Source organism: Daphnia pulicaria, chromosome 4 (assembly GCF_021234035.1).
Source record: "Daphnia pulicaria isolate SC F1-1A chromosome 4, SC_F0-13Bv2, whole genome shotgun sequence".
NCBI classification, from domain to species: Eukaryota; Metazoa; Arthropoda; class Branchiopoda; order Diplostraca; family Daphniidae; genus Daphnia; species Daphnia pulicaria.
The window spans coordinates 20946130-20958573 of record NC_060916.1 but is presented as its reverse complement, the minus strand read 5'-3'; the positions used below and the strand labels follow the sequence as shown (position 1 = coordinate 20958573).

At 37.8% G+C, this 12444-nt stretch overlaps 3 protein-coding genes and 1 pseudogene across 4 annotated transcripts; 1 reads left to right on the top strand and 3 right to left on the bottom strand.

Moving 5' to 3' along the window:
* Nucleotides 1-489: 489 nt before the first annotated feature.
* Nucleotides 490-1175, bottom strand: LOC124337837 (annotated as a pseudogene).
* Nucleotides 1176-4739: 3564 nt separating this feature from the next.
* On the top strand, nucleotides 4740-7397 carry LOC124337596 (signal recognition particle receptor subunit alpha homolog). The gene is made up of 10 exons (XM_046791641.1): nucleotides 4740-4952; nucleotides 5020-5404; nucleotides 5470-5608; nucleotides 5677-5833; nucleotides 5905-6053; nucleotides 6115-6259; nucleotides 6330-6693; nucleotides 6758-6885; nucleotides 6950-7126; nucleotides 7192-7397. The coding sequence occupies exons 1-10, from the start codon at nucleotides 4836-4838 to the stop codon at nucleotides 7315-7317; spliced, it is 1887 nt and encodes a 628-aa protein (XP_046647597.1). The 5' UTR covers nucleotides 4740-4835; the 3' UTR covers nucleotides 7318-7397.
* On the bottom strand, nucleotides 7383-9535 carry LOC124337605 (protein maelstrom homolog). Of its 2 annotated transcripts, none has more exons than XM_046791652.1 (8): nucleotides 9266-9535; nucleotides 9013-9205; nucleotides 8803-8949; nucleotides 8603-8742; nucleotides 8272-8541; nucleotides 8013-8204; nucleotides 7873-7951; nucleotides 7383-7797 (listed from the first exon to the last, which is right to left on the bottom strand). In XM_046791652.1, exons 1-8 carry the CDS (start codon nucleotides 9404-9406, stop codon nucleotides 7580-7582), a joined length of 1380 nt encoding a protein of 459 aa, XP_046647608.1. In that variant the 5' UTR covers nucleotides 9407-9535; the 3' UTR covers nucleotides 7383-7579. The 2 variants fall into 2 exon arrangements, with proteins under 2 accessions (XP_046647608.1, XP_046647609.1); XM_046791653.1 differs by having other exon boundaries at nucleotides 7873-7948.
* A 342-nt stretch (nucleotides 9536-9877) lies between these two features.
* Nucleotides 9878-12356, bottom strand: LOC124337612. Its single transcript, XM_046791660.1, has 4 exons — nucleotides 11815-12356; nucleotides 10556-11745; nucleotides 10213-10449; nucleotides 9878-10143 (listed from the first exon to the last, which is right to left on the bottom strand). The coding sequence occupies exons 1-2, from the start codon at nucleotides 12088-12090 to the stop codon at nucleotides 11017-11019; spliced, it is 1005 nt and encodes a 334-aa protein (XP_046647616.1). The 5' UTR covers nucleotides 12091-12356; the 3' UTR covers nucleotides 9878-10143; nucleotides 10213-10449; nucleotides 10556-11016.
* Nucleotides 12357-12444: the final 88 nt, after the last annotated feature.

Below are 12444 nucleotides of genomic sequence, written 5' to 3'. Positions count from 1 at the left end.
CCACGTTGTAAAATATGACAAGGAAAAAAAACCATCTTCGAAAAAGAAGATGACAATTGTGACATTTACTTCTGTGAATTTTGTTAAGCGCAATTTCTTTTTGGAAGTACACTAAACAAACACGAAAGAAAATTTCATGACATGGAATAAGAAAAATCAATCAATTTATGTTATCCACTTTTGTTATAATGACCTTTCCGATCCACAACTACAACATGTAGCATCAAGCATGCAGCGCAGCATCAACGATTGGTTGCTACGTTCTGCGTCGAACAAAACGGTGACCCTATATTTAAAAATATTTTTGAATTCCGCTTCTCGCAACTCAAAGTCTTCCTAAATTTAAAATGGAAATTATGTTGACGAGTTTTAATTGACGTTATTTTGACTTGTAGTTCTTTCAGAAATCCAAAACAATGAAACAATAGCGTTACTAATATTATGACATCCAATAAAACTGGTGTTAAAACAGAAAAAAAAACATTCATATACATTTTCTTATTCACTTGTAATCGCTTTCAATACAATTTTACTTCAAGGTAAACAAAAACTAACTAAAAAACAATCGCGAAAAAATGGGAATTTAAATTTCGATATCGAGAAGAATTTTCATTTACGGATGCAGAAGACGATTGAATGCGTTGTAAGGAGTTTCAAGATCGAAGAGTAATTGTCGTACTTGACTTTCGCTGAGCTCATCAGACGCTTGCATGGATAAAAGCTTATTGACCTTCTTCTTGCCTTCAAATTCATCAGGAACCAAACTAAGTCTTGCCATAGTATCAGCAAGGTCCCTAAGGCAGTTCATCATTGGCTCGAATGTCCAGGCGAAGTTTATCCATACTTGTGATGAATAACGAAACAATATCTGCAATGCTGTAAAGAAATAATTTGTTGGTGTGATAATCTGTTTCGAAAGCAATTTTCTTTAATTTATTTTACCATTTGCTAGTGTTCCCCTTGTCATCCCTTATTGTGATTGGGCGATCTTCTTTAATCCTCTCCATCGCTGCTGGGCAATCTAGCTTGAAATGTGAGGTGAATTTCTCAACGGATGGAAACTCTTCTCCCTGGACCTGTTTGAAAGCAGCTTTAAACTTGACTGCTGCGACTAAAATTGACTTGACTGCTCCTACTTGACTACTTGGAAGTATGTCAAGGCAAATTATTGGCATCGAATACTTTGACTTTTTACTGGATCCAATTCAGAAGGTAACATTTTTCAAAGGTATAAATTTAAAAAAAAATAATTCAGTACAAATTTATCATAGCAAAACTTACGACAAAAAATTAGACAATATGAAAACAATCGTCAAGAAGAAACACGAAAAAAATTACATCAAGAAGAAGGTGCTTATCTCACTGAAAAGGAAAGCAACAGTCAAGAAGATGAAGAGACATGTGTCAAGCAAGGTATTCCCCCGCTGAGTGCAGTTCATTTGTAAAGAAGACAACTTTAGAGGTTAATGTCAGCAAAAATGAAACGACTAATCCGATACCACGATCGTCTAAGGTACTTAAAAATAACTGTGCCAATTTAGAAGTAATTGCAGAAGAGAACGCAGAATACGTACAGTTGTCTAGCCAACTAAAGCTCTATGAGCATGTCAACAGATGCGGAGAAAACTGCCGTATCATAAGATTCAGAAAGTAATTTTTTTTTGTAGTAAAACTAACAAACGTTCCAAGAAGCAGTCGTCTGCAGCGTTTTAGAAACCTGATACGTCGTTCTTCAGAGCTATCTCTTCGAAATGATAGGGTTTTTACCCTTGAGGACAACGACACACAACAAGAGTACAAGACACTTTGATTTTACCATCGACATTGATGTAGAGCAGCAACTTGAAGTTCGGGAGCTGGTCGGCGCTGCGTGTTTGTTTTCAATGGATATTGGGGCTATAAAACCCGGCTGGAAGTATTATGACGAACTTGCGAGTCAATGGCATACCGAAGGTACCCGACCCAGTCTGAATTGAAAAGAATTGCATTAAAGAACAGAAGTGAATTTCTTAATACGTCCAAATCAACAAAGCTGTTTAAGAAAAGTCACAAGTATATGGAAACTCAATCGTTTCTCATCATCCAGCGCATTCAACAGAAATATAACCTTTTCCCAAGTAAATTCGCGGTATACGAGATGTTTAAATTCGCTCTCGGAAATGGGAAAACTCGCCCGCTTACTCATTCCGACGCTTTTTGCAGCTCACTGTTTCTTTTTGAGCTCTTTGGAACCGGTCAGTTTTTGGAACAACTAGTCCTCGATCCAACGGCATCTCAGAATGTTCTTCATTTGACTTTCATCGAGTTCTCCGGTATTCTGCAAGATCGAAGAATGTGGCAACATGATTTAGGGACATTGAAGACAGTGTTTAAATTCGAACATTTCTTGTTCTGAATTTGGATGTGTTTGTATCCATGAAACGTCCTAGGGAAAAAGTGTGCTACTAGGGGAGGAAGAAACAGCTGAAATTTCCCGAAAATCCTGTAGATCTTATAATCTGGAAGCCGCATCGAAATTCAACGCTGTGGATGAAGACGCGGGAACAGACCCCTAGATATATTGTCGTTCAGGAAAATTCTAAACTGTCGCGAATGGGACCTCCTTAGTCCTTACATACAGTATTCTAGCCCACTACTTCACTGTCATTGAAAAAATGATATTTAATGATTTAATGGGAAGTCTGCTGATCAACATTGCGAAATGTATGGTGGAATGGTATATGGTATGGCTGAGACGTGTGAGATACGACCATTTTAACCGTTACTCAAACTCTGAGGTCCATGGCTTGCGCTCGAATATGTGGAGAGATCAGAAAACCTGTCCTGCTCAGAGATAAGGACAAGGCTTACTGTGTGTTAAGTCCAGCAGTCGACATTTTGCCCACTCCCCCTCCCTAGAAGACGAATTCGACTGCGCTGCTCCTTTCGGCGAGCTCGGAAGCTTTGCTTTACTTGGCGGTATGGGCAGTCTGGTTCAAATCTTGAAGAGTAGTACAGTAATTTTAAGCCAAAAAGGGGGGGGGTCTACCCAAAACAAATTGTTAAGGTGCATTCACACTGCCACTAACGCAGCGTTACGGAGCGTAGCGAAGTGTAGCGCCACTGGGCTACAGTACCAATTCCTCCGTAACACCCAGTGGCGCTACGCTACGCTACGCTCCGTAACGCTGCGTTAGTGGCAGTGTGAATGCACCTTTAAAAGCAATTTTTTTAATGAGCTTTATTTATACCAATGTTTTGTTTCTCTGTGTAAAACCCACCCAAGAAAAAATAAAGGGATCATATTAAGAAATGTGTTTAAAAATTAACTTTCTGCTAAATAGTGTCTTTTTGTTAAAATTTTTTATTTTAAAAATACAAGGTGAAAAAAAATTGCAAGATTAACTTAAGTTTCAATTTTTGTTTAATTATAATGTAACGAGTAACCTGAGCCCCGGTCAAATCCGGGGAACTTTGGTCTAGCGTTAAGTCGGACTCTTGCTATTCGCTTTTCTGTAGCTTAATCATCTGCCCGTAATAAATTTTATCGTGGGAAATCTGCCCATTACCTTACTTGAAGATTGCGTCATAACGGCGATGCTATAGACATCTGGTGGTGTTTTGTTTGGGCATGTTTGGGCATGTTCCATTTTGGGGGAGGAGCCTGTGTTGACACATTATCCGTGACAGACACAGGCTCCTCCCCCAAAAGCTTGTTCTTTTATTATATATGGATTTAGTATTATAATTTGCTGTCAAAAAAAATTATCTGTATTTCTTATCACAATTATAATACATTTTCTAATTTTTACATTTTGTTTTATATTTTTTTTATAGTAAACATAATTATTTCTGAGGAGGGTTTTTACAACAAATGTAAAACTATACTATAAACAAAGCTCATGAAAAAATTTGCGTGTTGCAATTTGTTCCCGGTCAAAAATTATCTTGACTCCACTATGTTACCACAAGGCCAAGTGAATTACTAAACTTTGGTTTACTTTTAAGGCTTTATTATTGAACGGCAATGTTAAATCTACCTAATCTTCCGAAATATTTTCAGAGTCCCTAACTTGTTTCAGATAAGGTTAAACGTTGGTTATCAATTCATAAAATTTTTTAATTCAGAATAAAATTTTGCATTTTCATTCCTATGATCAGAGTTATAGATGTATGGTAGAACCACTGCCTGTTAAATTTTCCTCTCGGAAATTTTTCCCAAAGTTGCAGCCAATATCGCGAATCGAAAGTGGGAAAATGGGCTTAAGTATCGATTTAGACCTTATTGTCAGCGCCAACAGCGGCCATCTACTGAAACTTTGTTCATTTTGGTACTGGAAAAAAACACCCATCGCGGCCAGTGCACCTATCTTCAAAAAAAAAAAAAAAACTGGAAAAAAACAATGTGTTTTCCAACACACCCGCTGTGGCTCTGCAACTAAGGTCTGGCCAGAACACTTCCAGGGGGAAAAGGCAATGGAAGGCCTTTCCATATAAGTGGTTAAACCATACATCTATGGCTCTGCTATGATTGCCGTTGTCTTGTCTGCCATCTGTGAAGAAAACGGTAAAGCGTAAAATATTTCTCGAAAACTTCAAACGAAATTCCGCACGTGAATTAAAAATGAAAATAATAAGCTAAAATGTGATGAGCTTATATGTAGAAGCATACGAGACAAAAGTACAGTCAGCCAATTATTAGGGAAAGAATGACGAATGATGTTCAAGTTTTCTAATCCAATTAACCATTTGACAACGTTGAATCACTCATTGTTGTGACGTGTAGAAAGTAGGCAGACAGAATCTAGGGCAAATTGCTATTTCAAAAACGTTCAACCAGCTTTAAACGATAGAAAATGTTGGATTTTTTTTCAATTTTTAGCAAAGGAGGCATAGTGTTATGGTGCTTTCAAGGAACATCCCAGATATTTACTTCTTCGGTTAATGCGCTAATTAAAGCGGTTATTCTACAGGTATTTTGCTCTTGTTGTTCAAGTCCAACCATATGTTGTCAATAATGTTTTATCGACCTTTAATCAGGAACGTACAGGCCAGCTGTCATATGATCACGATAATGTTACCCTTAAGTACAAACTGGACAATGAGTTTGAACTTGTCTATGTGGTGGCTTACCAAAAAATTTTACAACTGTCGTATGTTGACAAGTTTTTAAATGACATCCATCTGGAGTTCAGAGACGCCTACAAGAATGAACTACAATTGCAGCAGTTTGGAAGGAAATTTGAAATCAATGAAATGTTTAACAGTATCCTTAAATCTGCTGAGGATTGGGGAAGGTTGCAAGCAGCTGCTCCCAAGATGATGAAGTCATTTGAAGAATCCCAGAAGTCCAAGAAGACGGTGGCTTCAATGATTGAGAGAAAGGGAGATGACAAGGAAAACAAAAAAGTTAAAAAAGTTGAAAGTTAGTTATTTGTGTTGTTTTTTTTGTATTCAGAGCAAAATACTAATTTATTATTTTATTAATAGTCAAAGTACCTGAAGTTAAACCAGAAATTATCCAAAACGTCGAATTATCCGAAGAGGATATTATTCAGCAAAAAAGACGTGAGTTCGCTGAGAAGATGGCGGCTGGGAAAAACAAAAGCAAACCACCCACTGAAAAACTGTAATTTCGCATGCGGAATTCCTTTCGTGAAGCATCTATTCATCTACTTGTACTATGCATAATTCCAGGAAAAGTCCCAAAGCGACTTCAAAGAAATCCAAAGAGAGTCGAGTTTGGCCATTGGGTGGAGCCCCGAAAGACATGGAAACGCTAGACTATACTAAAGATAAAGATATTGGCGAAAGCCCGTTGCCGCAGCAAGCTGTGTACCTACCAGACCCCAAGGTAAGAGAGATTTCCGGATTTAACATGACTTGCAAACTAATCAATATTTGTATATTTTTTTGTCCTCTTAGTCTGTAGGCACTCTGCAAGGTGAAGTTCGAGATATGGATTTCGAATCGGAGTCGGAAGAAGAAGAACAACAAGAAGAGGGAACAACTGATTATGTACCGAAGCAAGTGACCCAGCAAAAGAAGCAGACTGGAATATTTTCGCTATTTAAGTATAAACAGCTTTTTATTACTTCATCTGAAACGTTGCTTTAAATATTGATGGTTGTATAGGAACTTGGTGGGATCAAAGACCATAACTGAAGAAGTAATGACACCCGTTTTGGATAAGATGCGTGATCACTTAATTGCTAAGAATGTCGCTTCCGAGATTGCCGGTAAATTGTGTGACTCTGTGGCCGCTAAACTCAACGGCAAGGTTAGTCGGTAGAAACTCTAATATTATTTAAAAATCTGATATTAATTAATTTAACTATCCTCCCCAAAAGGTGCTTGGAACGTTTGAGAGCTTGGCTAACACGGTTAAAGCATCTCTCACGGAATCTTTGGTGCAAATTCTGTCTCCCCGCCGACGAGTTGACATTTTGCGTGACGTCTTTGAATCCCAGCGACAAAATCGGCCATATGTTATGTCTTTCTGTGGTGTCAACGGCGTGGGCAAATCCACCAATCTAGCCAAAATCTGTTTTTGGCTTATAGAAAATAATTTTCGCGTCTTGATTGCTGCCTGCGATACCTTTCGCGCTGGAGCCGTCGAGCAACTTCGTACTCACATGCGCCATTTGAACTCGATTCATCCACCGGAGAAGCATGGAGGTAGACAAATGGTCCAGCTTTACGAAAAAGGATACGGTAACTTGTAATTTTTTCGTATTAAGGAGACGATCAATTACACTGATTCTTGTTATAATTACAGGGAAAGACGCTGCTGGAATCGCCTTAGAAGCAATTAACTATGCTCGAGATGGAGGTATTGATGTTGTGATGATTGATACTGCTGGGCGGATGCAGGACAATGAACCGCTGATGAGAGCCCTAGCCAAAGTAAGTTCTGGACTTTTTTTTATATAAAAAAACACTCTTTAATGCTTTCTTTTTCTAATTCTAGTTGATTAAAGTCAACGAGCCAGATTTGGTACTTTTTGTCGGAGAAGCTCTTGTAGGCAATGAGGCTGTTGATCAACTGGTCAAATTCAACCAAGCATTAGCTGATTACTCTAATTCAGAAAATCCGCATACTATTGATGGCATCGTCCTAACTAAATTTGATACAATCGATGACAAGGTAATTATTTTTGGTTTTGTTTATTAGACATTTAATTTTTATGGTGAGTGGCTCTTTTTTCGCAGGTGGGTGCTGCCATATCAATGACGTACATTACCGGACAACCCATCGTCTTTATTGGCACTGGCCAAACGTATGCCGACTTGAAGACTCTAAATGTCAAGGCGGTAGTTAGCATCTTAATGAAATAAATCAATTATATTGAAAAGGGAATATTCCCCTTGGTTTTTTCAAATAAATGGGAAATACGGAAAAGTACTGGAAAAAGAAACAGTCATAATTTATTTCTGGATTAACATTTGAAAGACATTTTTGGAAATTTCCCCGTAAGACATCACTTTGGGATGGATAAGAAAACATAATTGTAGCGACATATTTTCTGCTGCTAAGAAAACTGAGAATTTTTTTTACCGTGTAAGGATATAAGGATAATAAGAAAGGTATCAATACGATTTAATCGTCACTTAAGAGAAATCCGCGGCCACGGCCTCTTCCAGCGGGAGTTGATGGTGCACTTTCTTGCGAAGGTGGTCCTGGAGTTATGGGTTCCGAAATTAATTTCATCGGTGATGCTCCTGCTAAAATTCCACGCCCAGCTCCAGGTAGGACACTTTGGGGTTTACCAAAATTGGCTGCTACGCGCGGTCCGACGGATTTCATGACAACTTTCGCTGTAGATCATTAAACAACCAAATAAGTATTGTCGATAACCAAATAAAACACGTTCAGAAAATTAAGAAACTTACAGAAAGTGTTTGGCAAGCGTGGAACAGATTCAATAGCTTCTTCTTCGTCCTCGTCATCTTCTTTCATAACGGGTGTCTGCTAAAAATGGTCTTACATGTACTATTCATCGTATTGGAAAATAGTAATTAATATTTATCACCTGTGCATCCTGAACCTTGTCAGCTTTAGGCATAACCACGTAGCGATGTTCGTCAGCAATGCTAGCAGGAACGTGGCGATTAGGCAGCAAAGACAAGTCATAATGCTCGCAACACATGTCAGCAATAGTGTAGGCGTAGTTTTTCACTTTTGTCAATGAACAATAAGTCACATTATCCTGATCTTCATGCCACTGTCGTAAAGAATTGTAATTTTATAGTAATTTAATTGAAGCATTTTTATTTATTAAAATAATTTACCTCGCAAGCCATATTTGGGCTGAACTGAAACACTCCGTTACCAAAATATTCAGACACTTGAGATGTACTAGTGAATCTCAGCCGCGGGTCGTCCAAATCGGCATAGCGACGCAACTCGTAAAAGAGTTTGTTCAAGCTGTAAGTCTTGAATGGATTCATTTTCTCGTATCCGTTATCCAACTCACAGCTCTTTTCTATTAACCACTCTAGAATATAAGTCGCCTTTACTCTATCTTCATCGACGAAAAATAATGGGGCATAGCCACCATCCTGTAAATGAACACATCATTAGAAAATGTATATAAAAAAAATAAGTTGAAAACAAATATACCTGCTGTTTTAGCATTCTTTTGATGCTGTTGGTGATGGCAACATAATTATTATTGAAAAAATTAAAACCAGTAGCAGGAATTTTGTGAGTTTTTTCTGAGTGAAGACCAGCTTCATAGGCATAACCAAGTCGCAGTTGTCCTGTTTATAATTAATTATGTTAAAAATTGTTTTAAAAAATGGCAGTCAACTTTTTATTACCAGGATTCACAAATTCATGTATACAGCTGGCAATTCCATCTGCTAACGAAAACTTGACTATGGCCATCTCACAAGGTGGGTATTCTCCTTCGTCAGTAGAAACAGCAATGTTGAAGTGAGCCAAATGGAAATAGTGATTCACAAGAGCTAGTGTTTGATAAAAGTTATTTTTAAGGAAGCAGAATAAGTCAGTTTAATTTCAAGCCATACTTCCTTGGCCATGTAAGTATGCAACCAAATCCTCAATTTTCTGGAAAACTTGGCTTTTTTCAATAATTTTCTTCTGTTCCTCTCTTTCCTTCCATGCTAATGGTACCCCACGGGTGTCTAATTTCTCTTCTTTTATCATGGGGCCACCTTTAGCCCTTTGATTATAAACCGCTTTTTGTTCTGTGGTCAGATTCTGTAAAATTTGTGTACACATTAAATGCATGAAAAAACAATAATTTTGTAGCAGTCATACATTCCATAATGGAGTACAAACAGGATGAACATCCATCAAACCCCCAGGAAATTTGTGCCCATCAGATTCAAGTCTTGGTCTCATTTCAATCATGAACATCATAAAACCATTGGCCTTTTGTGTCTTCTTTTTAGGTGGCATTTTCTTAAACAAATTAAACTGGGAAAGGTGAATAATAATGTGTAACGCTTAGGAGACCAAAAACAAACGTGTGTGACTGTGTGCTGTGCTGTAAAACTTTTGAACTAGAACATGTGGGAGAAACGCAGACACCAGACAACGTAAGCAATTCTTCACAGTGATAGCGCCCCTAGTGGGCATTGGGGCAGCACCAATCAAAAGCATAGAAATGGTTACTAAGCTCGTTTGTATCTAATTTAAAAAAAAATTAAAGTTAATCATTTTACAAGCAAAGGAACATTTCTCTTACTACAACGATGAATGGATTTTTACTAAAAACGAGTGCTTGCTGCTTTATATTTAACTAAAATGTTGTTTTCAAGTAGCCAAAGTATTTATATTTGGCAATAACGAAACAATAAATTCATCTCCTTTCTTATTACATTTCTTTATATAAATATTTAATAAAGAGTTGCGGTTGCATAGTGATAGTTTATGGTTGGAACGAAAATATATTTGCGTGGATATCAGTTTACAGTAAATACATTTTACTTCTAAAGTTTACGCAGCGTGTATAACAACAAATGCACCCCATACATTTAGAATGAAAACAAGTTAATAACGAACATTTGGATTAGGATAAAAATTATTGTAGACTGGAAGTGCTGATGCCAAGTAACCACCTGGGGCATAACTAGTTCCTGGCCATCCTCCAGAGTAAGGGTCCGAGAAGAAAGGCTGTGCTCCGGAACCATAACCTTCAGGTATACCAACGTTCAATTTTAAAACGATGTCTTATAATAAATCAAAAACCGTAGTGGGCATACCGTAAGGCATAGTGCTGACAAATCCGTATGGATTGGCTTTGCCTAAATAGAAAGATCCAAACCAATTTTGATTCCGTGTGCCATATCCGCAGTTATAAGCTGATCCATAAGCCCCACTTTGACAGGCGTATGCTGCTTGAGCGTCGTAGAGATCGTTGTGGTAGTTGTACCCCATTTGGCCTCGAATGGTGGGAAGATTTGTGGCCACCATCACTACAAGAAAAATGGCTGACGTGTCTGTGTGAGCACAAAAAAAATAATAAACAGATCAAACATCTAATCCACCGAATAAAGAAACTCAGACCGCCAATAGATCCAATGGCGTAACGTAGGAAATACTTACAAAATGTCATGGCGCTAACAGGTGCGTGAATGAAAGTACACCAGACGATCGACTACAGGTGTACAGGGCACGAGACTTAGTCGAAGAGTGTCGTCTCTAGCGAGTTTCCTTTTAATTAACAACTCGGGATTGACTACAGGGTGAGATTTTCATGCTCCAGGCAAATTTTTTTAAATTTGAGTTTAAATAGTTACTATTGTTCACACCCACCGACCCCACCGTCTGCCGCGGGCTTATTATTGTTGTACTTTTGGGCAAGTGTTACTACTTTGCCTTCAATTTGGTAAACTGATTAAAAAGAGAACCAATTTTTATTACTGACTTTATTATTTTATTTGAAGGAAGATAATACAAATCGACACGTGAGGTTTGAGATGTTATATTGTCACTGATGGCCAAGGTTAAGAGTATTTGAATTACATGATACAACTGTGCGAGTTTTTTTTTTGTTTTTTGTTTTCTTAGATTTGTTCGAGTTCGACAGCATCGTCTTTACATTCGTCAACAACTTTGCGATGGCGAACAATTCCGCCGCGCATCGCTCTGCACTGTTTGTGCAAAAGAATAAAATCAGGAACAATGTCTTTTAAATGCCACAAAATACCGATCACATTTTTCATGACGAAAAGAGAGATATCAGATCCATAGCCTGACCACAAATAGACTCGAACGGCTAAGTAGGGGACGTTAACCAATGACATATGACTCAGGTGATAAACACCGTTTAGATCAAGAGGTTTTTCTAGTTGACCGAAATCGCTCAACGAATATTGATAGAGGGCAATAGTTGGCAGGAAGAAATTGATACACGCAAAAACAAGAACAAAGTTTTCAAAGTCGTAAGTAACAGCGAGATGAGACTCTTTAATAATGAGGATGCTAAGAAAAGCAACCGAATCCAGCAGCTCGAACGCCGTGTTTGTGCACATGGACTTGATGGCAAGGGCACGCTGAGAATCTTTTTCTGAATCATGATGAGCAGCAACTAACAATATAAACACAATAGTTGATGAGGAAATGGTAAACTTCAACAATTGTGGGCCAAATATATCTTGAGGTTTGAGTGTGTTGATGATTTCAGATTTGAATATGAAAGCTACTTTGGTGACTAGGCATGTGGCATAACAAATCCATGCCAAATAACACAAAGGGAGAACTCCAAGAACACTCTTTCCTACTGGACTTGGTACCTAATAAAAATGATAGAACATGTAATAAGTATTTTTAAAAATCACATAAATTATAAGATTGCTAATTACTGTAGAAAGACTGTGCTTTTCTTCCTTCTTCTTTTTCAGTAGCTTCTGTTCAGTCAGGTAAGAATATGCCCTGATTGACATGGCAACAAACAGACCAGCCATGAAAAGATCGCCAAGAAACCAAAAGTAACTAGCCAGATCCCAGTTCCATGTGTAGGAAATTATGTAGGTATTCAGAACAAGAGATTGGAGGATAAGCACTATAATTAGAAAGGCACAGTTCAGGATATGGAAGGTCTTGTTCGAAATGCAGTTCAATATTTTTTGACTGCCCATTTTGCAAGTAAAATCTATGTCAGCTGACTGTCAATACTTTGAAATGGCTATCACAACAGTGGGGAAATTTTTTTAAAAAGCATGAAGATGAGATTCAATTAATCAGTCAGATAGACTTTAAAGACTGTTAACGTTTGTTTTGATTCAGCGGATTAACGAAACTTCAAAAGTTGAAAGGAAGACGAAATCACGAAAAAACTAAAAAAGCAAGTCGCATCAGCCGACAAATAACAGCAGCAGCAGTTTCCTTATTTCACCGGTAGATGGTTTGTTGACTAATAAATGATTAATCACGCAATTAATCGATGAAAAATCGGGATTTGCAAATTGATGTAATAAAATAAATAAAAAGAA